This window comes from Elaeis guineensis, chromosome 5 (genome assembly GCF_000442705.2).
Source record: "Elaeis guineensis isolate ETL-2024a chromosome 5, EG11, whole genome shotgun sequence".
NCBI classification, from domain to species: domain Eukaryota; kingdom Viridiplantae; phylum Streptophyta; class Magnoliopsida; order Arecales; family Arecaceae; genus Elaeis; species Elaeis guineensis.
Window position 1 is genome coordinate 5,128,704 of NC_025997.2, and position 27,172 is coordinate 5,155,875.

At 42.2% G+C, this 27,172-nt stretch overlaps 2 protein-coding genes across 2 annotated transcripts; both read right to left on the minus strand.

Annotated features, from left to right (window-relative positions):
* Positions 1-8,966: 8,966 nt before the first annotated feature.
* Positions 8,967-13,925, minus strand: LOC105044651 (uncharacterized). The gene is made up of 10 exons (XM_073257236.1): positions 13,797-13,925; positions 13,484-13,514; positions 13,248-13,396; positions 11,944-12,035; positions 11,826-11,833; positions 11,651-11,722; positions 11,377-11,544; positions 10,616-10,711; positions 9,536-9,649; positions 8,967-9,074 (listed from the first exon to the last, which is right to left on the minus strand). Exons 1-10 carry the CDS (start codon positions 13,814-13,816, stop codon positions 8,967-8,969), a joined length of 858 nt encoding a protein of 285 aa, XP_073113337.1. The 5' UTR covers positions 13,817-13,925.
* A 7,357-nt stretch (positions 13,926-21,282) lies between these two features.
* LOC105044649 (LOB domain-containing protein 1) lies at positions 21,283-22,511 on the minus strand. Its single transcript, XM_010922618.4, has 2 exons — positions 22,179-22,511; positions 21,283-21,949 (listed from the first exon to the last, which is right to left on the minus strand). Exons 1-2 carry the CDS (start codon positions 22,437-22,439, stop codon positions 21,611-21,613), a joined length of 600 nt encoding a protein of 199 aa, XP_010920920.1. The 5' UTR covers positions 22,440-22,511; the 3' UTR covers positions 21,283-21,610.
* Between the last annotated feature and the right edge of the window lie 4,661 nt (positions 22,512-27,172).

A 27,172-nucleotide genomic window follows, 5' to 3' on the forward strand; every position in this document is an offset into this window, starting at 1 on the left:
GTAACCTTCAGGAAAATAGGTGCGGAGAGAGTGACACGAATTCTATCATTTCGTTCTGGAAAAAGAAATCCAGAAGATTTGGATGCATGCGCAGAGACTTTTCTAAAATCCAGAAGATTTTGGATGCATGCACAGAGACTTTTCTACCGTCTTTGACGGTATAATTGTTCTTACGCATGGCTTTTTGGTTGTTTGCGAGATGGGGTTTGGGTTATATCTTTGGCGAGAGTGATGATTGATCTTTTTTTGCAATATCAATTGTTGGATCATGTATTGCGCAGCTCTCAAAGCACTCCGACATCTTCTTCCATGTGTTTGGATCGAATCTGATTACTCGAAACTGGTATCATATGGTCCGACGGGTGACACCATGAAGAAGATGAATGATTCTTTTGCATGGAAAATCCAACCCGATACATTTGAAATAAACAAGAAAATTACAAAATATAAGGCTTTGGTGGCAAGGTGGTTTGGAGCATAATAAGTGGTGTGGCACCGCCAACACATCAATCGTACACATAAAATAATGCTTGCCCTAATTCTATTGGGTTCAGTTTGTATCTTTCATGTGATTGATCTTTTTTTTACATTGTCAACACAACTTTCACAGCATAACATCATGAAATCATGCTTGCCCTAATTCTATTGGGTTATGTTTGTATATTTAGTATGATTGATCTTCTTTTATATTATCAACGTAGCTTTCACAGCATAATGTTGGCTTCCTGTGCTATAGATGGAAGAAAGAGATTCGTCATATTATGAAAATTATGCAAAGCATGGCCTGATAGTTGACGTTGCAAAAGAAGGCTACCAAATCCAATTTTATTAAGCGTTGTCCGAACGCAGCCCAACTGACTCAAGCCAGACCAAGTCGTAGGACACACCCAACCCCACGCTTGGCGACGTTCATGACCCAACTACTATCCAGTATGATATTAGATACGACGGCAAATTCTTTGTGCACCGCGAGACGTGGAATGTATCATTTTATCTGACTGATTCACGTAATGTCTATTTTTCAATATGTATTTAATATCTATCAATCGATTTTTTCGTTTCAAAATTTTATATCGTTCTTTAGTAAAATTATGACATCCTATGTCATATTATAACATTCTGCATCCAAAAAATCATAATTTTTATCCATAGAATGTCATAATATAACGTAGGATGTCATAACATGAATAGTATGTCATAATTTTTTTCAAAGAATAAAGATATTTTTGTTATTCAAAATTTTCAAACAAAAAATTCGATCTGCAGATGTTGGTGTAGAAATCCGCCTGTGTTGGAGAAGCTGAAGTCGAGGAATCGCGGTCGCCGTCGGGATCTGCAAAAGAAGTCTAAACCGGAGTTGGGGTTGCTCCGGCAAGACCCTCCGACGCTCAAGTCAGTTCTCTACCTCAACAAGAATGGAACGCTCGAACGGAAATTTTAGCAGAGTTTTGGATAGAAATTAGAGCTTAGAGAATAACGTATCTGCCCCCCCTTTATAGGCAGAGGAGCAACGGATTGATAGCGACATTTGTAACCGCCTAGTAGTGGGCCGCTCGGGGCCAGAGGAGTTTATTATGAAGAGTAAGATGGAGTCGTGCTGTCACCATGGCTCGCCACGTGGAATCTGTTGTGGAGAGTGGAGCGGCGCCCATTGTCGCGACTCGCCAGGGAGTGGTGGAGTCGCGCAGTATCCGCCGCAGGAAGTGGAGCAGAGTTGTGGCCATTACTGCGGCCTGCGCATGGAGCCTGTTGCAGGGAGTGGTGGAGCCGCGCAGTATCCACCGCAGGAAGTGGAGCAGAGTTGTGGCTGTTACTGTGGCCTATAGGGAGTCCAGGCTGTCGGTCGAAGCTCGGTTGAAGCGCCTGACGGAGAGAGGTGGCTATCCATCTGAAAGGAGCTCGGATGTTACTGGCGGGCCGTCTACCGTTGGGTGCCTTGAGCGTTAGTACTATAGGCAGGACCATTTGCGTAGGAGTCCAGTCAGAGGCTTTCTGTGGACGAAGTCCGGCTCCCGTAGGAGACCGGACGAAGTCTTCCTGCAGTCGGAGTCGGGCGAAGTCCGGCTCCCGTAGGAGTCCGAACGAAGTCTACCTGCAATTGAAGTCGGGGATGAAGTCCGGCTCCCGTAGGAGTCCGGACGAAGTCTTCCTGCAGCCGGAATCGGGGACGAAGTCTGGCTCCCGTAGGAGTCCGGGTGAAGTCTACCTGCAATTGAAGTCGGGGACGAAGTCCGGCTCCCGTAGGAGTCCGGACGAAGTCTTCTGCAGCCGGAGTCGGGGACGAAGTCCGGCTCCCGTAGGAGTTCGGGCGAAGTCTTTCATCGGTCAGAGTCGGGATGAAGTCCGACTCCCGTAGGAGTCCGGACGAAGTCTACCTGCAATTGAAGTCGGGGACGAAGTCCAGCTTCCGTAGAAGTCCGGACGAAGTCTTCCTGCAGCCGGAGTCGGGGATGAAGTCCGGCTCCCGTAGGAGTCCGGGCGAAGTCTTCCTGCAGTCGGAGTCGGGGACGAAGTCCGGCTCCGTAGGAGTCCGGACGAAGTCTTCCTGCAATTGAAGTCGGAGATGAAGTCCGGCTCCCGTAGGAGTCCGGATGAAGTCTTCCTGCAGCCGGAGTTGGGGATGAAGTCCGGCTCTCGTAGGAGTCCGGGCGAAGTCTTCCTGTAGCCGGAGTCGGGGACGAAGTCCGACTCCCGTAGGAGTCCGGACGAAGTCTACCTGCAATTGAAGTCGGGGACGAAGTCTGGCTCCCGTAGGAGTCCGGACGAAGTCTTCCTGCAGCCGGAGTCGGAGACGAAGTTCGGCTTCCGTAGGAGTCCGGGCGAAGTCTTCCTGCAGCCGGAGTCGGGGATGAAGTCCGGCTCCGTAGGAGTCCAGATGAAGTCTTTCATCGGTCGGAGTCGGGGACGAAGTCCGGCTCTCGTAGGAGTCCGGACGAAGTCTACCTGCAATTGAAGTCGGGGACGAAGTCCGGCTCCCGTAGGAGTCCGGACGAAGTCTTCCTGCAGTCGGAGTCGGGGATGAAGTCCGGCCCCGTAGGAGTCCGGGCGAAGTCTTCCTGCAGTCAGAGTCGGGGACGAATCTGGCTCCGCAGGAGTTCGGACGAAGTCTTCCTGCAATTGAAGTCGGGGACGAAGTCCGGCTCCCTTAGGAGTCCGGACGAAGTCTTCCTGCAGCGGAGTCGGGGACGAAGTCCGGCTTCGTAGGAGTCCGGGCGAAGTCTTTCGTCGTGAATAATCTAGTCGACGCTGGTGGGGGTTTATCCCTCGGCAAAACTTGGGAACGCTGCTGAGGCTCGACCGCCGGAGAGATGTCGCCGAAGGTCGGATGCCGGTAGAATCTCTGAGTGTCACTCCTGACACGAACTTCGGCTGGGGGGGCTGCTTCTTCTTCAGAGGAGTTCGGTCGGGGCTCCAGGCCGTCAATTTCACCCTGTTCAGGTTCGGCTTCCTCGAGATAGTGCATTCTACTATAAAATCTGCCAATATCTGGGCTTTAATTGCCGGTTGGGTCGATAGTTGATATCAATTCTGTGAGCTCGATCGCCCATTTCGCTATCCTCCCGAGGCATCTGCCCGGTGCAGGACCACTTGATCAGCTGGTCGGTGAGCAACGTTACGGTGTGTCCTTGAAAGTAGGATCGGAGCCTCCGGGCTGTAATCAACAGGGCGTAAGTTAGCTTCTCTAATTTAGTATACCTGGTTTCGGTGTCTCTCAACGTGCGATTGATGTAGTAGATCGGCCGTTGAATTTTTGCTTCTTTCTTGACGAGAACTGCTGCGAGAGCCATAGGGGAGACCACCAGGTACAAGAATAGCTCCTCTTCAGGCTCGGGCTTCGCCAACAGCGGAGGTGAGCCGAGGTAGCTCCTTAGTTCTTCGAACGCCTGTTGGCACTCAGTGGTCCAACAGAAGTCCTTCGACGCTTGAGGGTTTGGAAGAAGGTAAGCACCGTTCGGCCGACCTCGCAACGAAGCGATTCAGGGCTGCCACCCTCCCTGTAAGGCACTGAACCTCTTTTATTGACTTCGGGCAGCCATCTCCTGGATGGCGCAAATTTTCTCTGGTTGGCCTCAATCCCGCGCCCCGATACCATGAAGCCCAGGAACTTCCCGAGGTCACTCCGAAAGCAACTTAGTCGGGTTCAGCTTCATCTTATATTTTCGGAGGGCGCCGAAAGTCTCCTCGAGGTCGGCGACGTGGTTCATGAAGATTTGCTTTTCACGAGCACGTCGTCCACGTAGACCTCCATGTTGCGGCCGATCTGCTCCTTGAAGATTTTGTTCACCAGCCGCTGATAGGTCGCATCCGCATTTTTGGGGCGAAAGGCATGACCCTGTAACTGTAAAGACCACGGTTAGTAATGAAAGCAGTCTTTTCTTCATCTTCTGGGCCATCCTGATTTGATTATAGCCGGAGAATGCGTCCATAAAGGTGAGAAGCTCATGGCCCGAGGTTGCATCCACCAGTTGATCAATTCTGGGCAGAGGGTAGCTGTCCTTCGGGTAGGCTTTATTCAGCCTTTTGAAGTCTATACACATCCTCACTTGCCGTTTGCCTTTTTGACTAGGACAACGTTGGAAATCCAGTCAGGATAATTGACTTCTCTAATGAATCCGGCTTTCAGGAGTTTGTCCACTTCCTCGGCTATCGCTTTCTGCTCTCCGGTGCATGACCTCGGATTTTTTCCTTCATCGGTCGATGCTTTGGATCGACGGCCAGATGGTGTTCCGTGACTTCTGCGTCAATCCCTGGCATGTTTGCTGGGACCCAAGCGAAAACATCTGCATTCTTTCATAGAAAATCGATGAGCTGCGTCCGCACCTCTTCCCCCAGGTTGGAGCCGATAGTCACCACATGCTCCGCATCCCCATCATTCAAAGGGATCGAAACCAGGTCTTCGATTGGGCCCCCCTTTCCTCAGCGAGATCATCGCGGGCGTCCAATCCATCAACCGGACAGAGGTCAGATTGGTCACTTCTTTGCAAGGCTATGTTGTAGCAGTGTCTGGCCAGGGCCTGATCTCTCCTGATTCTCCGACCCCCTGTTAGTAGGAATTTCAATTTCAAATGATAGGTTGACACCACGGCCCGGAGAGCGTTGAGATCAGGTCGGCCGAGGATAGCGTTGTAGGCTGACGGCGCCTTCACCACCAAAAATTCACCAAAGCCCTGGATTGTCTTGGATATCGACCCGCAACACAGTCAAAGTTATTACCCCCTCCACCGGACAGCATCGCCGGTAATCCTACCAAGGGGGAGCTAATCGGCCCCAAATGACCGTCAAGGATGGATATTTTTGAGAAGGCATCGTAGAACAAAATATCGGTCGAACTTCCATTTCGACGAGAATGCGGCGGACATCGTAATTAGCTATATTTAAAGAAACTACAACTGCGTCGTCATGAGGAAATTGAACTCCCCAGCATCTTCTTCAGTAAAGGTTATGGATTCCTCAATCCTTTGTCGCTTAAGGGGTCCGGCCAATACATCGGTTGTTTCCTATCGGATTCTCCCGAAATGGTGTTGGCGAAATCTGCCGGAGGTCGATCATCGGACTGCTCCATGCCGACTACTGTTGCCGGGAGGAGGAGCCTGGGAGGCCGGAGATGGGGCTGGGGCTTGCGGAGCTCGCTGAGACCTGGCCGCGGAGGCCGTTGACCGCCCGAAGGATGCCCTTCGGGAGGCATCAGGTGGAGGCCAGGCAGGAAACTGGAGGGGAAGATATCGGGGAAGATGACCGGAGGCGGTCCCGTTGAGCGCTCTTTAAGAACAAGGGTACTGCGAAGACACGAGCCGCCCTTCCTCTAGCGCCAATCTGTTGGTGCAGAAATTCGCCTGCGTCGGAGAAGTTGGAGTTGAGGGAATTGCGGTCGCCACCGGGACCTGCAAAAGAAGTCTAAACCGGAGTTGGGGTTGCTCCGGCAAGACCCTCCGACGCTCAAGTCAGTTCTCTGTCTCAACAAGAATGGAGCGCTCGAACGAAAATTTTAGCAGAATTTTCGGATAGAAATTAGAGCTTAGAGAATAACGTATCTGGCCCCCCCTTTATAGGCGGAGGGAGCAACGGATTGATAGCGACGTTTGTAACCGCCTAGTAGTGGGCCGCTCGGGGTCAGGAGGAGTTTATTATGAAGAGTAATGGGGTGGAGTCGTGGCTGTCACCATGGCTCGCCACGTGAATCTGTTGCGGAGAGTGGAGCGACGTCCGTTATCGCGACTCGCCAGGGAGTGGTGGAGCCACGCAGTATCCGTCGCAGGAAGTGGAGCAGAGTTGTGGCCATTACTGTGGCCTGCCGCGTGGAGCCTGTTGGGGGAGTGGTGGAGCCGCGCAGTATCCGCCGCAGGAAGTGGAGCAGAGTTGTGGCCGTTACTGTGGCTGTCAGGGAGTCCAGGCCTGTTGGCCGAAGCTCGGTTGAAGTGCCTGGCGGAGAGAGGTGGCTATCCATCTGAAAGGAGCTCGGATGTTGCTGGTGGGCCGTCTACCGTTGGGTGCCTTGAGCGTTAGTACTATAGGCGAGGACATTTGCGGTAGGAGCCCAGTCAGAGGCTTTCTGTGGATGAAGTCCGGCTCCCATAGGAACCCGGACGAAGTCTTCCTGCAGTTGGAGTTGGGGCGAAGTCCGGCTCCCGTAGGATCCGGACGAAGTTTACCTGCAATTGAAGTCGGGGACGAAGTCCGGCTCCCGTAGGAGTCCGACGAAATCTTTCTGCAGCCGGAATCGGAGACGAAGTCCGGCTCCCGTAGGAGTCCGGGCGAAGTCTACCTGCAATTGAAGTCGGGGACGAAGTCCGGCTCCCGTAGGAGTCCGGACGAAGTCTTCCTGCAGCCGGAGTCGGGGACGAAGTCCGGCTCCCGTAGGAGTTCGGGCGAAGTCTTTCGTCGGTCGGAGTCAGAGATGAGGTCCGGCTCCCGTAGGAGTCCGGACGAAGTCTGCCTTAATTGAAGTCGGAGACGAAGTCCGGCTCCCGTAGGAGTCCGGACGAAGTCTTCCTGCAGCCGGAGTCGGGGACGAAGTCCGGCTCTCATAGGAGTCCGGGCGAAGTCTTCCTGCAGTCGGAGTCGGGGACGAAGTCCGGCTCCCGTAGGAGTCCGGACGAAGTCTTCCTGCAATTGAAGTCGGGGACGAAGTCTGGCTCCCGTAGGAGTCCGGACGAAGTCTTCCTACAGCCGGAGTCGGGGACGAAGTCCGGCTCTCGTAGGAGTCCGGGCGAAGTCTTCCTGTAGCCGGAGTCGGGACGAAGTCCGGCTCCCATAGGAGTCCGGACGAAGTCTTTCGTCGGTCGGAGTCGGGGACGAAGTCCGGCTCTCGTTGGAATCCGGACGAAGTCTTCCTGCAATTGAAGTCGGGGACGAAATCCGGCTCCGTAGGAGTCCGGACGAAATCTTCCTGCAGCCGGAGTCGGAGATGAAGTCCGGCTCCCGTAAGAGTCCGGGCGAAGTCTTCCTGCAGCCGGAGTCGGGACGAAGTCCGGCTCCCGTAGGAGTCCGGACGAAGTCTTCGTCGGTCGGAGTCGGGACGAAGTCCGGCTCCCGTAGGAGTCCGGACGCAGTCTACCTGCAATTGAAGTCGGGGACGAAGTCCGGCTCCCGTAGGAGTCCGGCGAAGTATTCCTGCAGTCGGAGTCGGGGACGAAGTCCGGCTCCGTAGGAGTCCAGACGAAGTCTTCCTGCAATTGAAGTCGGAGACGAAGTTCGGCTCCCGTAGGAGTCCGGACGAAGTCTTCCTGCAACCGGAGTCGGTGACGAAGTCCGGCTCTCGTAGGAGTCCGGGCGAAGTCTTTCGTCGAGAATAATCTGGTCGACGCTGGTGGGGTTTATCCTCGGCAGAACTTGGAAACGCTATTAAGGCTCGGCCACCGGAGAGATATCGCGAAGGTCGGACGTCGGTAGAATCCCTGAGTGGTCACTCCTGACATGAACTTCGGCTGGGGGGAATTTTATACCCAACAGCAAATATTAAATGCGCATTGGAAAGTTATTGAACAAAAATATCCCTTTCATATTATAATATCCTGTGTTATATTATTACATCTTGATTTATAATATACTATAGGACACCATAATTTTTTCTGGAGGATAAAAATATTTTTATCATATAAAATTTTTAAATAAAAAAATTAAATATTAAATATATATTGGAAAGTGAGGCTCCATGGATCAACCGGAAAGTCGGTGCCTTCACGTCGGATTTTCTGCACCTCCCGCGGTGCACAAAGAATTTCTCTAGATACGAGAATTACTCGCTCCCTGGAGTCCGGTTTCCTTCATAGGTTCGATGGCGACTTTGGCGACTGAGGTGAGATCAGCTGTGAGATCTAGCCAATCTTGCTTCTGTTTTACTTCTTCTATTGCTGGTTGTTTCTCAAGTCTGTAAATATCTGTTATTGTTTTGAACTGAGTTTAGTGCATAGAAGCTGGTTAGTTTTGTTCTGGAATTTTATTTAGCTGGTGACAGTTCTCGAATTTTATTAGTGGAAACAGACAATCTCAATTTCTGTCACTTGCTCCATTTAACAAATCTTTCAGAACGTTCTTAAATTTATTGAAATTTAATGTTGCAATGGTTCCTTGCTATGCACATCAGGTGCTTGAAGTTATGCTTAAAAAAAAAAAAAAATTCAAGAGTCAATATGCTCGGAGAGATGAAATTCTATCATCTATCTATGGAAATAAATTTCTTTTTACAATAAAATTCTTACATTTGTTGCGAGGGATTGATGAGAGCGAAGGAAACAATTGCAAATTGGAAATATTTTACATATATTTACTTCATGAATGATATTGAGGAACTTTACCAAAAATTAACTGTTCATCGCCATCGCATCAAATGTACTGATTAAGTTTCTGTGACCCCAAGCCAGCAAGTGTGTAGTGCATCCCAATAAATATGCAGCACACTTTATCTTATTTTTGTGATGCATGGGTGGAATGCTTATCTAACAGAACTTACATCCAATGATCATTATCTACAACTTGATTGGATGTTCGACGATCTTCTTGCTGCCACGCAGACTCTTCCTTTTGTCATCTCGCTTGCCGGATACCAAAGATGATTTCTGGAGCCTCTGATTTAACCAAAAAAAAAAAAAAAAAGGAAAGTAGTAGTGTTCCTGTGTAGAGTCAATAGTTGTGAAAGTTATGAGGTCCAATTCTTAGGAAATAGATAATGAGAAGCCTTGATATCTAATGGTCTCTGATCTTGGTATTTATATGGTATACATTATGAGCTATCTATAACCTACTTCTAGTTAGTTAGCATTTATGTGACTATGATTTATGAAGCAGTGACCAACTGCATTACTTTAATAAATAAACAGATAGAAAATTTGCTAAGCTTGGTGGTTTCAGTTAATTCTTATAAAAAAGCCTGTTATCATCAGTCTTAACTTTATGTGTTAAGCAAGAAATCCATGTTTGGAGATACTGAAAGCTTCTATGATTTAAGTTGCATACGTCTTTCATAATGCTGGTTATTAGAGAGGATAAAATATTCATAAACAGTATCATGTGAGTTGTAAATAAGTTACCTTATTGAGTATAAATCATTTTCCCTTTCCAGCTCACACACATGCTCCATAGTCATCCCAAACCACTCATCAATCCAAGCAAAACAGAGCTTATGGCATTCCAAAAACAGAGCCCTTTCACCCTGTGCAAAAGCCAGGCAAAGTAATTTCTGAAAACAGAAAAGTTGGACTTTGTGAACTGCTCAATTGATAACACAAAGTTGCTTAATTCAACATCTCAATACTTATGCCTTGGTCATCAGCCATGCAACTCATTCTCAGATATAAAATGTGTGATGAGTACACAATTTAATTTTCTATTCCTATCAATATTTAGTGAATGACATTTTGCTACATCTCATCACTATGTAATACTAATTGGTCCAGGACTTATACAATATGATCTCTTAACTGGATCACTGAGACCTTAAGAAATTGTTGACCATACACATAAATGTTACTTTGTCAGATGAACAAAAAGCTAGTAAATAACTTTGCCACAGCAGAAAGCTGCTCTGAGGTATGAAAGTGGTCACAAAGTTTGAAACCTAGTTTAACAAGAGACTTCTAAATTCCAGTGTCAGGACATTCAGTTTGGTTGTCTAAACCACTAATAGCATAGGTTGGTATCATGCATATTAGAAATGAACGGTAAGTGGAGTTTCTTCTCTTGAATTGTTTTCCTATTCAGGGCTTTTTTGCCCACTCTCCTGTGTTACTGTGTATACCTTCATACCCATTAAAGCTTGATGCTTTTGAATTGTAGGCTTGAACACCTAGATTTTAAAACTGAATATGGTATTGACCACTGATAATAAGGGTATGTGTTGCCCATAACTCCTTAACCATAGTCCTTATAGAAAACAGTTTAGCATAAAACATTGATTGATCATTTATACTTAAAAAGAACTGAAAGAAAACTTTTGTTTGATTTAAACAGTTTGATGCATTTTCTCCTACTGAATAACAACTTCTAAGCAAAAGCCAATCATATTCTTTGTATACGAAAATTATGATTGTCCGATAATGATTTGCAGTTGATGGACACGATGGCTACTGCTGACTGTAATGATATCATAAGAAATCAGGTGGTGTGAGTCAAAACATACCGCAAGGATAAGTTCTTCCAAGCGACTGCCAAAACCCCAAATAGGAGCTGCCACGGTCACTAATTTGTATGTTGTCATGACCGGATGACATGTGTCCTGCAAACAGTGCAATGGATGTGTAAATCACATTATGTGGTATGAATTTTAACAAGTAATACACTTAAGAATCCTGTTTTTCTTTCTACATGAACATTGTGTGCCATGGTACTGGTGATTTCTTTTTTTGGGGAAGGTTGTGGGGGGAGAACCAGCAGGGTCCTGACAAATTTTTGGAAAATGTTTATCGAGAAGAAAGTTTCAAGGAATGCTTGCAGTGAGAATGATTTAAGGGAAACGACTTATGGGCAAATAGCAGCTACTTGTACCTTAAATCAGGAATTTTAAGATTTTGCATACTTCATGATATGTAAATATGGCTTAATCAACTTATATGAAAACATACAACAAGGGGCAATCAAGTATTTGTAAAAGAATTTAAAAAAAAAAAAATCATAACCATTTTCTTTGCTCAGGTCTGAAATACAGCTTCAGATTCTGCATCTAGACTAAATGCACTATTCCTAATCCATAAACACAGTAAAATGGAGTGGTGGAAGAGAAAGGGAGGGGAAAAGAAAAGCTCTAAATTGTAGTTCTGAATATAATTCTGAATATTGCAGCAGTCCGTTTTCTTCTTGAATCCATAAAAGAAATAAGCTATTGAACAAAATAGCTGTGGAGAATGCTATCAAGAATTTGATTTTCTGGTAGAGAATGAATACCTCCCATTTTTTTAAAAGTGGACCTCGACCTGTTTTTTGTGATTTGAATGTGGACAAATCCACATTTGCAGTACCAATTGCCTTACTCCAGTAATCTCTTGAAACTGAAGCTATATCAATAACTTGCACTTTTCTTGCAGCTAGTAGCTCATCGCTCAATCCATGCACCTAATTTATCATCTTTACAATCAGATTGATTTGAAACAATAGAAATACTGAAATATTGATATGGATGTTCTGTTTGACAATTTTTCACAGTACATAATATTCTTACATTTTCAGAACAACCATTGTCAGCTTTACTGACAGTTTCAATAGTTAGAGAGCACTGAGCAAAATATGGGCACTGTTAACATCCAAATTGATGAGAAGAAAGTTAGATAAGCAGGTGGGATTTTAAAGAAAACATGTGATGTTGGTATTGTATACAGCAAAGGTAAGATAATTACCTTGATCACTGGATTGCGGGATGGTTAGATATATGGCAGCAGAGTACAAACAGTTTAGTGCAAGTTTATAAAAGTTTAATACTATAAATCTCGAAACCAACAAATGAGTCAGATAAACCTGTTTTGCTTTTTGGATATGAATTCCAGGATTCCTCTTGCACAGTAAGAGCACTAGTTGGTGCAACAAGTTTCAGCCAACCAGGGATTTTGCTGCAGAAGAATCCATTTAAAAAAAAAAAAAGCTGTTAAAATGTGATTGTTAACAACAAAATTTGTCTACAGGAAACAGGCAGCTTTCATTCTTTTGGATACACTTGATAGACCAGGTCAATAGAAAGATTCATGTTTGCTAGCACTACTCACTGTGAGCATTATTGTTATCCTACAAGTGTTTTTTTGAGAAGTTCGTACTTAGGTTCAATGCTCATCTGCAAGTCTGTTCTTTCATTTTATGACATGACCTGTTTTAATGGCTATTTAGTTGTTCTCATTGTTCATTTCCATCTTAGTGGCATTATTATAACATAGAATATTCTTCTCCCATCTATGTTGCAGTCTACTTTGTATATCTTTGTCAGTTTCTATTCAAGTACTTGAAAACTACGAGTCTCTTTTTTCTTTGAACTGCTTAAATGAGGTCTTCTTTGGTCTCTCAATGCTTTTTTTATTTCACTTTGAAAATCTTTGTGATCAACTTGATATATCCTACTTTGTCATCAGTTTTTTGTGCAAGTCTTCAAGAACAGGAATTATCCTTCTTTTATTATTCTGTTTTACCACAGACATCCAAGTCCCATTTTGTTTTATGCCTTCTATTTGGTAAACATTCATCCTGAAGCTTGTGCCGCTTGTTTTCTTGACCCTTTTCAGGTTCTCCAGTTTCTCTATATTGGTACATTTCTTTTTTTGCTAACAGTTATCTGCACATTTCTATTCTCTCTAATTAGAAGTAAATATGGCATCTACCTGTAAATCTGTTCACTGTCAACTTGATAACTGGGGGCTCCATATTCCTGTATGCATATTCAAATCGCCTATTCTGTGATTTTTTAAATCAAACTTAATCAAGATGCAGAAGTTGGTCCATCTATTCACCTCTTGATCCACAAAGTCCGCTACTTATTGAAGGTTTGGTAATCCATTAGATTGATTAACATGGAGGTTGATATATCAGTTCACTCTTATTCTGCAAACAGCTACAAATACTGTTCCTAGGTAGAGCATAGGATTATTTGATTAATTAAATTCAGAATCAGCTCATCATCATGATTAATCTTTTGCCTTCACCCCTCCCTCTGCATTGGTCCAGGTCTTTTTTTTTTCTTACATGCAAGATGCAAAGCTTGCCAGCATGCTCTTGTCGAATAGAAAGCAGATACAGTTGGCCATCAAATGAATGAAAAGGATCTACTGGAAAAATACCTCTGTAGATGATATATCTTTGATGTATATTGGCCCTTTCCAAGCAGTTCATCTTCGAAAGGTATGTTCTGCAGTATCTCCACCCCTTCTTTGCTAGTAGTATTCAGTTGCTCCATTTTCATTATGGTATACATCAGAGCTACCTCATACTGCATCAAATGAAGATGTATATTAGTTTGCATCAAAACAGAAAAAAAGAATGTAATCAGTATAGGAATTTCTTGGCTTTCTCCTACCTCTTCCAGTGACATGGGCATCACAATCCGGCTACGAAGAAAGACTGGTCAAGGTGAACAAAAAGAGAGAAGCAAGGCTAGCTTTTTGGAAATGATTTCTTCTCTCTGTTGCAGTGCTGGTTGTATAATGAAGCGAGACACTTCCACCAGCTTTATTGATTGAAAAGTGGACTAATGTATGAAACTCGAAAGAACATTTCTTTTTGATGATTTAGAGAACATGCAAATGGAAAGCAAATCTATCAAACACTATGATCACAAAAGATACATGACCATAATTCTAGTGCAACATGACCTTGTCATCAGAGGATACAACTCTTTGATCTGAACCATTCCGAAGGAGCAGGAGGGCTGAGTTCAATATCGTAAGCTCAAATGGGATGACAAAACTTCTTCCAATTTTTCTCTCTTCCAACTCCTTGAGGTGGTGTTGTTCAACCACCCTCTCTTATTTGATTGCCAAGAAAGCACAGAAGTTATCTTGTAAATATGTCATTCATTTCCATCAACTTCACCACAATTCTTGGATAATACACACGCAATTGCAGTAATAGTTTTTTCTAATCTATAATATATGAGAAATTGTGGTAGTGATGGTCTACCGTGACACACCAATGACCTCAAGGTAGTATATTTCTTCATCCATATCAGAACCGTAGCCAAAACATCATGTGGCTCAGATTTGTACTCTTTTGCCAACCAGGCCAGAAGGTTTCGTATCGGTGCTCTCTTGGATGGGGTACCACGGAAAATGGAATCCAGTTTGGGCAAGATACGGATTGGATATGCTATATGCGATACCTTCTCAAGTAGGTCTCGTGTTCTATCACGTAACACCTCTCCGAGATTTAAAATAAATATCGTTCTAATATTTATTCGATGGCTGTTGGTTATATATTCCAATATGCGTGAATAAAAAATATTTTAATTCAAATATTTGTAACAGTAATTCGACAAATAATGCTATCTTTTTCATTATAAAATTAAGTTGTTATATTGTTTTCAAACAGTCGCAGTAGCCATGGCATGAAAGCTATTAAACGAAAGGATTACGGTGCTTTGTCCCTCAATTTGATAATTATACTTGTTCAAGGTAAACCCACAAACCCCACCACCCCCCCCCCCCCAAATTGAGTTTTCGTAACTTACAATATGATACCTAGTGGTTGAGTTTTTCAACACTGGCCATTCCTAATCCCTGCCTAATTAAGCATACTAAAATCAAAATGACATTTGTGTCGATATATCGCTCCCACCCTGAATGCAAATAAAATAAAATAAAAAGAAGATCCACATTCTCGTGCTAAGAAGTACTTTCTGCTATTATAATACCCACTAATGCTTGTCATTTAAATAAGATGGTATAAAAGTTGTGTCCATAGGGGTTTGTATGGTATAATTTGCATCTTCTATTGGACTATTGCCGGCAAACAATCTGCCGAAAGTAGTTTGAGCTATGTGCATCTTATGTTTGAGCTAGTCCCAGCGTCCTATTGGACAGGTTCAAACTTAAGATTTGAATAATTGCATAAAACCCCTCTACAAACACAATACTAGCAATAAGTCCTTTCTACTGTCATAGAATTAGAATGCGGTGACGAGTGTGTTATGCTTTGAGTAGTATCGGCGACCCGCATGCTGGAACTGGTTCAAACTTCAAGGCGGTGAACTATTACTGCAAAAACCTCCAGTACCATACTAGGCTTGTTCATAAAGTTCTTCCGCTACCCTGCGTCCTAATGAACATAAACTACCAAACTTGGTGCTTGAAGACAGTTCGAACATATTGAGAAAAAAGAAATGAAGAGTTTAAGGAATATCCTAGAGGCCTCAAATTTGAATTGGTACCTAATTTTTCCAAGGAAGGGCTTAATTGTTCAATGCTTCACCACTGGCTTCTTCGGCCCAATTTGGCCTTATGGAGGACGGCTTCCCCGCTTACGAGGTCCGCCAGATGGTCCGCATGCAGACATGGTTCAAGTGAGCCGCTGTTTTCTTTGGTTACAAGTGGGCCGGCACTTTAATTTCTTGGACCTTTCCATCACAGCAAGAAGACCCTTCATTGTTGTAGTTGTAACAGCGTCAATGAATGGGCCGGAGGAGGCCTATGAATTCTCAACGGTGATCTTTTGGTATTGGGCAAATTCTTTGTGTGGATGGTGCAGAAAATCCGATATAGAATACACCATCTTATCCGATTAGTTTATATAGTCATTGCTTTCTATTGCATATTTAACGTCAGCAGATTGAATTTTTTCATTTAAAAATTTTATATGACGAAAATATCTCTATTTTTTTGATAAACTTATGACATCCTATGTTTATATTATGACATCCTATGTACAGAAAATTATAATTTTTGTCCACAGGATGTTATAATATGCACAAGATGTCATAATTTTTTCAAAGAATAAGGATATTTTTGTTATTCGAAATTTTCAAATGAAAAAACTGATCTACAGACATTAAATACGTATTGAAAAGTGATTGGACAAAAATACTCCTTCCATATTATGATATTCTGGACTATAATACGCCACATGATGTCATAATCTTTTTTCAAATAATAGAGACATTTTCGTCATACAAAATTTTAAAACTAAAAAGCCGATCTGTAAGCATTAAATATGTGTTGAAAAGCGGTGACTACATGAATCAATCGGATAAAATGATGCGCTCCATGTCGGATTTTCTACCTCACCTGTGGTATACAAAAAATTTCTCTTTGGCATTGATGAGCGCTCAAATAGATCCAGCTCGGCCCAAAATCAGATTATTGGCATAGTTGGCCAGCCCTAAAACGAAGGATCTATTTTTCTCTGTGGGTTTCGGTTGTATTATTCCCATGAGGGTTTGGGTTGCACCTTTGGTGCCAAAGAATGATTCATCTTTTTTGTGATGCGGACTGTAGAATGTGCTCCACACAGCCCTCAAAGCACTCTAAATTTCTCGAACCATTCATCTGTATAGAGCTCAAAATAATAATTGTGCAATCCAACGGCAAAATGATCACCAACCGTTGAATCATTCTTTTCGTAACTTTCCAAGCACCATAAACATCTTCCTTCCATCGGTAACACAAATCACAAAGCTGATGTCAAGTTTTAAAACTGTGCAAAATACAATCCAACGGTTGATGTTACGAAATAAGGTCAATTATTCTTCCATGTGAAAGGTACATCCAGACACTTCTCGACATGGCCTCCATCTGAATCCTTCCATGGCCTTTCAGCTATGGGGTTGGCACCGGCCACATGCAAGATTTAAAGAGTATATCATTACATGTACTGGTGATGCTGGCTCTGGAAAAATTCATGAGGCATGATGCACATGAGCTGATGGTATGACAGATTGACATCTTCATCTTCCATGATATATAACTGATATAAGCATGCTGCATAATTTTAATACTCGATGTCTTGTGTACCAAGATCTTCTAGTTAGCTTGCTCTTGATGTCTCTTGGTGGTTACTCGATGTTTTGGACATCAAGATCTTCTAGTTAGCTTGGTCTTGAAGTCTCTTGGTAGTTGCTCCAAAGATATGGGATTGGAACATGTTTGCCTGAAATTAGCAAAGGTGCTACCCTTAGTAACTATTCTCAAAGGAGTGTAACTGAAGGCAGCCAACTGCTATGCGTTTAAAGAAAAAGAGAGACTTTTACAAACGAAGGAAAGAAAAATTGTACAGAAAAAAAAAAGTATATATGATTTTTTTGGCAAATGATTCGAAAATAGAAGAAGACAAAACAAAAAAGGGCAATCTACCTTTTTCCTTAAAATTCAAATTCAAATTAATTAATTATCAAGATAGCAATCTTGTGACCATATGGACCATTTCTTGCAGGTCTATTAACTTTTTATAACAAACTCTTGTCCATTTTCCTAGTAAATTATATGTGTTCAGACCGTTCCAAAAACACCTAAAATTTATTGCTGAACATGATTTTAAGTCAGAACAGAATTTTTAATCCAATGAATAAAAAACATGAAAGCTTTTTAATAGGTGTTCTCTAGATGCTTCAACTGACAAAGTTAGGGAAAGAGGCCTAGGCCCACAAGCCCATGGAGAAAAAGAAAAACTAACGTGTTACCTACCGATCAAAGAAATCTTTTTCACCTCTTCTTTTTATCTCCTGCAAAGATGATCAGGACCATCTTCACCCACCACTGCCAAATAGCTCACAGCCCACTTGTAGTATCATGCTAGACGTTGCATTGTTTAGTTAGGAATTAAATTATCCGGAATTAGTACACTTTAGTTCACTCTATCACTAGTTTATATCTCAGTGTCATCAGACCACATTTTGACAACAATATTCAATCAAACTAGCATGACTGAACACCACAGTTTTGTTTTCTTTCATTGGTCAATTGTGGTAGATGACAGCTCCTCTATAGAAATTTCTTGCTTCCTTAATTAAATCAGCACCAAGTCTGAAAACTTTCTTAACAATCTGCTGCCCTTTCTGCTCCAAGTCAGAAAGAAAGGCCAGGGTGGGGTACTTAATTAGCACTTGGGCCCAATCTTATTTGTCTGCAAGCTCTTTATCTTAAGCGCAGAAAAGGACCTGCCATGTTCCTGCATGCTAGGTATAATGTAACAAAGTGTGAAGAAAAGATAGCTGAAGGGTCCATGTTGGGTAAATGTGAAGGCAACTTTCCAACAGAACGTATCTAGTTCCCATTTTGGTGTCCGTTATTGCGTACGTCGGTCTTCTCTTGCCCATTAGATTATGCTGACGTTTCCCTTCAATCTCTTCTTCTTTATTTGAAGGTAGGACTTCGGTGATCCCCTGTAACATTTGCAAAATAAAACTGGTCAAACGGTTCCATGTTGGCAGACATAATCTAAGGCAAAAACCGGGTGGTTGCTCTGTCATTTCACATGCAATTCAATGGATGTCCAATAAGATACTCGTGACATACATTCTCTCAATCGAAGTTGGAGCACTGACATGATTAATTCCCTAAAAGATTCTTGGGAACTGCACAAGGATGATGGAAACAATGAGGCGAACTCCCTTTTGATTTAAATGTATTGGAATTAAAAGAAGTCCAAGTAGACCAGAAAATTCCTTATTAGTTTCTAGAGTTTGGATTAGTTGTTTAGCATGAAGCTAGCAGCGTAGAAGAAGGGAACCAAGACTATTAGACTATTGACTACCATGCTGCAGTATTGTGACGTGGGGAAGAATTTTTCTAAACGAGATGTTAGCAAGTCCTCTCACAAGATACGACGACTACTATCCTTGTTTCACAGCCGTGAAAAATAACTGAGAAAGCATCTGAAGAAATGTAAAGATGAAGTTGGTAGGGCTGGGTCATTTTATTTAATAAAAGACTGATATAAGTTGGAAGCCCTTGTATATAGGAACAACACTAACAATTTCATAAAAATGATAAATAATTACTCATATTAGATGCATGGAAACTGCCTTCTCATGTTTGAAACCAAATATATCCTCCTCTAAATTAAAAGAGGGCTGACCATATATTTGTAATTTCATTTTGAGAGTCATACCAAAGAAATTCTAGTCAAAATCCATTGTATATTACCAGTTGCAATAGTTGGCACCGTCCACATTGGCCATATATAGCCTCTTTGCCCGTATAAGACGGTGGCTACTAAAAATTAAAAAGTTTCAGGTTGAAGTTCTGGTTCTACTAGAAGTTATATATCTCCAAATTTTTAAATCACATGGAACATTTTATAAGCAATAGATCCCCTTTCTCTTGCCCAATTAACAACTACACGTCATCAGCATACAAACCCAACAAGCAGTAGTGAACCTTCCATTATTTTTTTAAAGAAAAAAAAAATCTTTTGAGAAATTTGAGACTCATTAGAGACTTGGACTGCCAATTGTGGACCAAGTACAGTTTAAAATGCTACGATCAACATGTAGGGTCAGGCTCTTAAAAGACCAGTAACTCTGAATCCAGTATTCGTTTCATATTGATTTTTCTACTAACTAGGCCAAGATACATAGTTTTTCTTTTTGGACGCCCACCACCTCCACTAGGCTACCGAAATTTGTTCTCTCTGACTCAAATCAAACCCCAAGTCGCACGTCCACCAAGGAAAATGAAGAAAGTTGGTAGACTTGTATTTAGATATGAACTTAATTTTCTTTCCAGATTTGTACGTATACTTTGGAATATTTGAGCCCTGAGGGACCACTTCGGGGTCAAATCAGCTGGATTTATTACGCTTAGAATAGTGCAACCTCTCCAACTTTACTTAGATTTATGTTGTTATCCATGGACGACTTTTGTTATCCCCGTTCTAACCACAGAATAAGATAGGCCTCTTTCACTGACCTAGAAGCCTCACTAGATCCTGTTAGGTTTGGCAGAGGTGGCTAAGCTGAGCTGAGCTGGCCTTGTGCCAGTTTGATCAAGCTAGCTGCCGATGGTCGTCCCCAGCAGTGCGTTTAGGCACTGGATTAGAGTAGTGTTGAAAAATAGCATGGATGTTATCCCGGAGTCCAAGAACTAATACTTTATAATCCTTTTCTTCAGAACTACAATTTGTCACCATAAAATAATGAAGGAGGAGGCATGGAACACGAAAGTCTTAATGCAAATGCTTCCAGAAATCTTTCTACGTTTGGTCCGGCCACCAATAAATTGTCTCCTTACTTGCCTGGTCTCCACGAAGTGCAGCTTATAACAAAAGTCTTTGAAGTAGATATCTGGAAGCACTGCTACGCATATGCTTATTCTTTGTTAGAAGAAATGAATAATAATGGGATTTTGCATTATGCCATCTTTCATGTATTGGCACCACATGACTCTGATTTCTGTCACATTTCTATCACGTAGTTAAGAATTTCTAAGATAATTTTGGAATATTGGTGGTATACGTGTTAAAACGTTGCCTTTGGTACTCAAAAATTATGGAACTTAAAAGTTGTAGTATCCTCACGACCCCTTCTATTTCTATTCTACTTCATTGTTTCCCAACGTTGTCAAAGATAATTCATGCTCAGGCATCCATCAGGCAACCATGGTGCTATAGTTGTGGCGAACAGTATGCGTAATTAGTGCATGTTTGTTAAATTTGGAATGGAACAATTGTTATTAATTACTACTAATTATAAGAGAATAAGGGTCGAGATACGTCATTAATTCCTCATTATCTTTTTTCTGCATGACAACAAAAGAAGCTGGTGCGTAGCTATAGACTAAAACCTTGCGACTATAGAGGCCAGGGCTAATGTTTGCCAGGTAATTAATAAATTTAATTAGGAAACATATATAGATTAGAGAGAGAAAGAGGGGCCGTACTCTTAGCACTGACCTAATATAATGATTAAATTAAGGAAGGCCAAAATTTGGTTTGTCGGTCCCAGTCTCTCTACCGATGTTAGATACGAGAACGATAGAATTGGCTTTTACCGGTACCTCACCTGCAGTCCATTCATGGCCAGTAACTAGGACTCCTAGCTGGTACTTCTCATGGTTTAACCTTCTAAAGGCCTAGGAAAAGGACCCTTTTTCCCAATGTGATTCTAAACTCCCAAGGTTCCGTCGAGGAAACGGAAGCTAGCTACCACGCCGTTGGCTCAACATGTAGTCGACTACCTTGAGATTATGTAAGTAAGTGAACGTTGAATACTTGACGCTTTCACCTACATTCCACGTTTTTTGTGCTGACTTGTCTTGTAATTGACTGGAGAATTCATCACTAATTTCTAAATTGCTACCATAAGAAACGTTCTGATGGACTCACATGCCTCTTAGAGGGGGGGGAAAAAAAAACAATTAGCATACAATATGTTTTACAAGGAACTCATGATGAACTTGGACTATAACCAGTCTCAACAATTAAAACATTGTGTTCAGTTACAAGTTACAACCCTTTATTCTCCTTTGAGCTCGGAGGGCTGGTGAAGAACAGAAAATTAAAGTGCATCCATCTTGCTCGTAAAGTTACTTAAAGAAGAAACTAAGAGTTATTATTAATTTCTTGTAAGGGTACAATAACAATATTTCAGTCCTATCTCATCGCCATGGTTCATTAATTTCTCTCAAATTTCTTCTCCTAGTGATCATCTAATTAGCAGTTTGGATATCAGATCCATTTATTCGATGGCATGGCCAGGGAATCCGGTGCCGCGTGCTCATGTCCACAGGGGATCCTCCCACAGCGAGCCATGGCTGCTGTCGTCGAGGAAAAACGTGTCGTTCTGGGAGACGTAGGGGCTGGTGATGAGGCTCTCGGCGGGGGGCTGCTGGGACTGAGCCATCTCCACGCAGACGAGGGCGATCAAGTTCGCCTGCTGGGCTTGCATGTTGACGAGGTCGGCCTGCGCCCGGGCCAGCTGGGCCTGGAGCTCGCTCACTTGCTTCTGGAGCTGGCAGATGGCCCCCGCGCAACCATACACCGGGTCTCGGATCCTGGCGTTGGCCTCGTACACCATGCTGCTAACTGCGTCAGCCCTCTGGCTCTCTGGTAGATCCTGTTGACCATGGATTTATATATGATTAGTTGAATTCTAATGAGGGAATGCTGCAATTTGATGATGCGACTGCATTCGTAATTAATCATCTGAATTGGGTTGAGATTTTTGCCAAACAAGCTTAAAAATATGGGTGGTAGCTTGATGGTGAATGGAAAAGTGAAGAACAAAAGGAAGTAGTTAAAAAAAAAAAAAAAAAAAGGTGAGGATGGTGATGAGATGAGTTTACCTGCAAGAACTTGATAATGTTGCTGGCACCGAAGACTCGATGCGCGGTGGTGAATTTGAGGGGCTCGGTGGGAGGGAAATAGGGGGCGAGCACGCATTTGTCGACGCACCTCCGACGGAGGATCTTGCAGGCGGCGCAAGGGCTGAGCACCACGGGAGGAGGCGTGGGAGGAAGGGAAGGAGGAGAGGAGGTGGGAGATGAGGAAGGGGATGAGGAAGAAGCGTGGTGGTGGAAGGTGGTGGTGGTGTCACTCGACCCCATAGAAGGAGAACGAAGGGATAGAGGAGAGGGGAAGAAAGACTAGAGCCTTTTGGAACGCGGTTTGGGGGGCTCCCTGAGGCCAGGAGACTTGATATATAGAGGAGGAGGGAGAGAGAGAATTGGAAGAGTGGGAGAGATGACGTAATAATTTACGAGACCTGACCTCAGCGTCCGGAACGTTCTGATCTAAACGGCTACGGGCTACCGAGGGGCTTTTGAGACTCGTTTGGTTACCAGCTAATTGGTAAAATTTGCTCCTTGTTAGGCGAGTGAGGGAGGAATGGAAAGGGATGGATGGGATATTTGGCTACGGACGGCAGAGGAAAATTGAGGTGCTATAGATGGTTGTCACGATCGAGATTGGGAGGGTAGAGAACATCCAAATAGTTGAGTTTATGGCATGCATGTGCCAGGATGAACATGACGGGACGTTTTTCAGCACTTGAAGACTAATAGATGCTAGTAAATAAGGAAAATGTGGAAAGAGAAAAAGAGAGGTTATCACATTTCATGTCAGAACGTCCATTGGTACTTCTACGGTGGATCTTTAGTACCTATGGCTTAAGGCCGCATCCCCGGATATTGTCTTTACCCCTTTATTGAGGAGTAGAGTTCTCTTGCGCATGTATGCATAGGAGATGCCAGATCCCTCGAATTTTGTATTTACCCCTTAATTGATGAGGAGAGTTCTCTTGTAGGTGTATGCAAAAGATAGAGAGAGATAGATGAATCTGTATATCATCATCATCATCATCTCAGTTTAAAAGGTACTTAGAGAAGGAGATAGAGAAAATGATAAGAAAGTGGAAAAAATTCTTCTATCATCCCATACGAGAAACCATGGGACATACTCTGTTCTTATGCCCGAGAGTTGTGCACATATGGAGGCTAACTGGTATTCTGTCGATGGTTGCCTAGTCGAAGACATTAGTCTAGTACTCGTTTCTTAACTTCATATGATTCTGTGCTAATTTTGAGATTGCCACATTCTCAAATATCCATGCTGCATATATCCTATATTATATCTGACTGACCAGGAACGGTCTTATATTTGAGTCGAAGAGGTACTCCACGAGGTTTGTCCAGAGAAAGATACGATTCCGAATACTTGAGACTCTCATCTAGCTTATAGGGTGATCTGCAGGATTTTTATCTTCTAGGAACTCTCTGTTCTGATCAACTTTGATGGCAATGTGACTAGTAGCAGAGGAGTTGAGTTTGTGATTCACAAATCGGATTTGAGGCTAGTAGTCATGGTGGAACTCATTTGTTTGAGACCATGGTATTTGAAGTAGAACTATGGGTTGCTTGGATTGGCATCGTCCAAATAAGGTCCATCTTGGGGCTCGACCATTTCATCGTCGAAGCGGATTCAGCCACAATAGTTAGATGGATTCAAGGGTATGCAAGGGCAGATGCTATCCATCCACTTCTGTCGATCATCTTCAGACTATTAAGGGAGCCATGTTATTGTGTATCAGGCATATGTACTGAGAGGCATGTATCAGGCCACATCATTTGTGACGTCTGGAAAAGTACTTTAGACTGACATGGAGACTGCTCTGCATTCATTGCATGATATTTTATTTTCTGATCTTTTTGGTTGTGTTCATACTAGACTTATATGAGTGCTCCATCTTTTGAAAGAAAAAAATTCACTAAATAATATAAATTATTTTAGTGGAATGATTTTAGATTTATAAACCGCACCCAAAAAGATAAGCAGTTTTAAGAATCTACATTCATAATTGATGGTCACACAGTAGAGATGTTGTGATTGTTATAGTAATCAAAATAAATTAGCATTATAAGTGTTGCTACAAGGCTCTGGAGGAAAGAAGGTGAGGTCCGTCAAGAATCAAGCTAAAGTTCCATGAAGGGATCTAGTTGACGAAGTCTACTGGTGATCTTGCAAAAAAAAGTACTAAAACTAATAGGAGACCCTCTGTTTAGGATCCTCAGATGCTTAAATCAGTCGGAGTCTGAAAATGGATAGTGAAAAATAAAAAAGTAGAGAGCAAGGAGAGAGTAAGATGGAGTGAAAAGAATTCAGATTTTCTTTAGTGGAGGAAATGGAGTAAGTTCAGCAGAGTCTTGGCTCTGTAAGTTATGATTTACCGCTAGAAGGGCCTCTACTCTTTATACAGAGGAGCTCACTAGGCCACTAGGCCATTAAGAGAGTTTGTTAGGCAATTAGTAACCACTTGATTCGGTGGATCTTATTTATTAGACGGTTCTGTCTAGTCTGTTAAAAATTTGTTATAACAGAATAGCCAGCTATTGAGAAGTTATAAGTTGTCCCACGTGAAGAACAGCTATAATATAGTTGAAAGACAACTGATTCGAAGCTTTTACTGACTGAGGGGGAGATCAGTTAAATCCAATGTATCCTCAATATGATCTGACTAGTAGATAGCTTCAGGTTGGCAATAATCCGATCTGGTTTAGGATAGCGCTGATGAGTCCTCAAGTTAACTGATGTGATGCGATAAGTAATCTGCAGATTGGTAAGATGATGATTTCTTTTAACACCCCACGTGACCAGAGATCGGTGGGGTGTACCAACAATAAGTTTTAAATAAATTAAATTTTAACCAAATTAAGCTTGACCTTGCTTCCATGATCTTGAAAATTATGATGCTAATTAATGGTGTTAAATTATAGTTAATAGCAACATCATGTGTTATTTTATTCTAGAGAAAATGATAGGTAATCTCCATACAATTCATATCATATAGGCAATTATATATAACAATATTAAAGTATTGGCTACATGACTATATCTTGTCTGAGAACAAAATATTCCCTATATCAAGCATAATCTAATTGTGCCCTAGAAATTAAATGAATGATGTGAACTTAGGCATTTTTAAAACCAAACCTATCACAACTTTGGCAATATCAAAAAAGAACTTTTCTTTCTCCTTCGATTGTGATACAGTGATTTGTTTAAACAACGGAGGAAAGGATGGAAGTTCTTTCGCGAGGGCCATGACAAGAGTTATTTTATTATGTTAGATCGAGGTCACGCTCTTAACTACTCTTATTTCCTTTAGAATACTTGCAGTAGGCCGTTGCGTTCAATGACAACGCATTCTTAATCATTGTCATGTGTTTTAAACTTCTCAACAGTTGGCCCATAACTAGAATATGTGAACCATCCAGTGAGTAACCAGAAGGAATTAATAATCCCACCAACTAAATTCCTCCATATTATACTCATTAAAACCCCTTTTCAATGTCATTTCACTGTATTGATGAATCCCATTCTTTAAGGAAACAATAAATGATTTCAGCTCATCATCTCCACATTGCCAACCCTGACGCCGGGAAATTACTTCATTGGCTGGTCAAAACCAAGAAGAATCTTCATTATTTTCCCTCCAAAACTCCAAAACCTAATTGCCACGAGGCCAATGCCATCCATCGCTCTTTTAGGGTCAAGATGTAGTTGAGGGGGCGGTCGCTCGTTGGGCACGAGAAAGCAACGATACATGACTTCCGTAACAGACTTGGCAACAATTTTCTAGACATCTTTTTGCCTCTCTCCTTCATGCGAGGGCTTCTATTTTCTAAATCGGAATCGATTTGGAGATAAATCAAATTGCTGCATTGATGTTCCAAAAGATACAAAGATGTTTTCTATAATTTTTAATAAAAAAATAATTAAATAAATTAATAAAAAATTTACATATTATTTAATGAATATATTTATAAAAAATTATTATAATAGATTAATTTTTTAATAATAATTAATATTTAAAATATGTTAGTTTTTAATAGAAAGGTTCATTTTTTTTCATTTGTCTTGGTCTAAAAAAATGTGAAGACCGACTCTGATTTTTTTCTCGATCGGGGTTTCCTTCTCGCCCGTTGGAAAAGGAGGTCACATAGTCCTCTTCCGTAGTGTATGGTGGAAGGTGGGTTAGGAGTTGGAATTCCGTTCCAAAGTCCGTAATGTTGGCATATTTCTTGGGTCGATGCCGTGTGGACCTACCCATCCACCAATGCAAGATAATAAACCGTGGGTGTGAGACCGTTCACTGCCAGTTTTTACTTCTGGTCAAGCGTAAGCATGGATGTTAAGAAAGGAGACATATTGGTCATCATCTACCTACTATTTTATTCTGTTCTCTTGCTTCTCTTTTTTTTTTTTTTCCATTTTTTTATTTCTTGTGTGTCACACTAATTCAGCATGTTATTTTTTGTCAAATGCTTTGTCAAATCTTATCTTCTATCAGGAGGAAATGTAGCACCAAACATGTGGCTTTTCACCTCAATTGTGGATTACTTGGACGCCAGATGTGGACCAACGAGTGGTTCATTAGATTCGGTACAGTTGTATCACAGTCTTCTAGAATGCACTCAAAGGATAAATAATTTAGTATTGATCATAGAGTTTTCCATGCAATTTGAGACAATCTCCCGTCGAAGGAGCTCACAAACTTGGGTGGGTTATAACTGCCATCTGCAAGGTGCGATGTTGGGCCATATTGTTAATTCTAATACATAAGTGGTGATGCCCGAAGGAAGTGATGGATCAGCCAGTTTATATCATATAACTGTGAAGATATACGGATGTTTGTTTAGTTTCATAATGACTATATATTGGGTACATTTTGGATGGTCAAAAATTCAAATAATATTAGATTAATATTTTTGAATGAGATTCTGAGTTGTTACAAATGATATGAGAGCATATCTTACCTATGATTTATATAACTAAAGAATAT

What these genes read in the sequence shown, in the direction of transcription:
- LOC105044651 (XM_073257236.1), bottom strand. Translation starts at nt 13,816, where the DNA reads ATGGTTCAGATCAAAGAGTT. An exon ending in ATGGTTCAGATCAAAGAGTT is followed by an intron (nt 13,515 to 13,796) that starts GTATCCTCTGAT and finishes CTTTCTTCGTAG; the next exon opens with CCGGATTGTGATGCCCATGT. An exon ending in CACTTTTAAAAAAATGGGAG is followed by an intron (nt 10,712 to 11,376) that starts GTATTCATTCTC and finishes CACTGTTTGCAG; the next exon opens with GACACATGTCATCCGGTCAT.
- LOC105044649 (XM_010922618.4), bottom strand. Translation starts at nt 22,439, where the DNA reads ATGGGGTCGAGTGACACCACCACCACCTTCCACCACCACGCTTCTTCC. An exon ending in ACATTATCAAGTTCTTGCAG is followed by an intron (nt 21,950 to 22,178) that starts GTAAACTCATCT and finishes CATGGTCAACAG; the next exon opens with GATCTACCAGAGAGCCAGAG.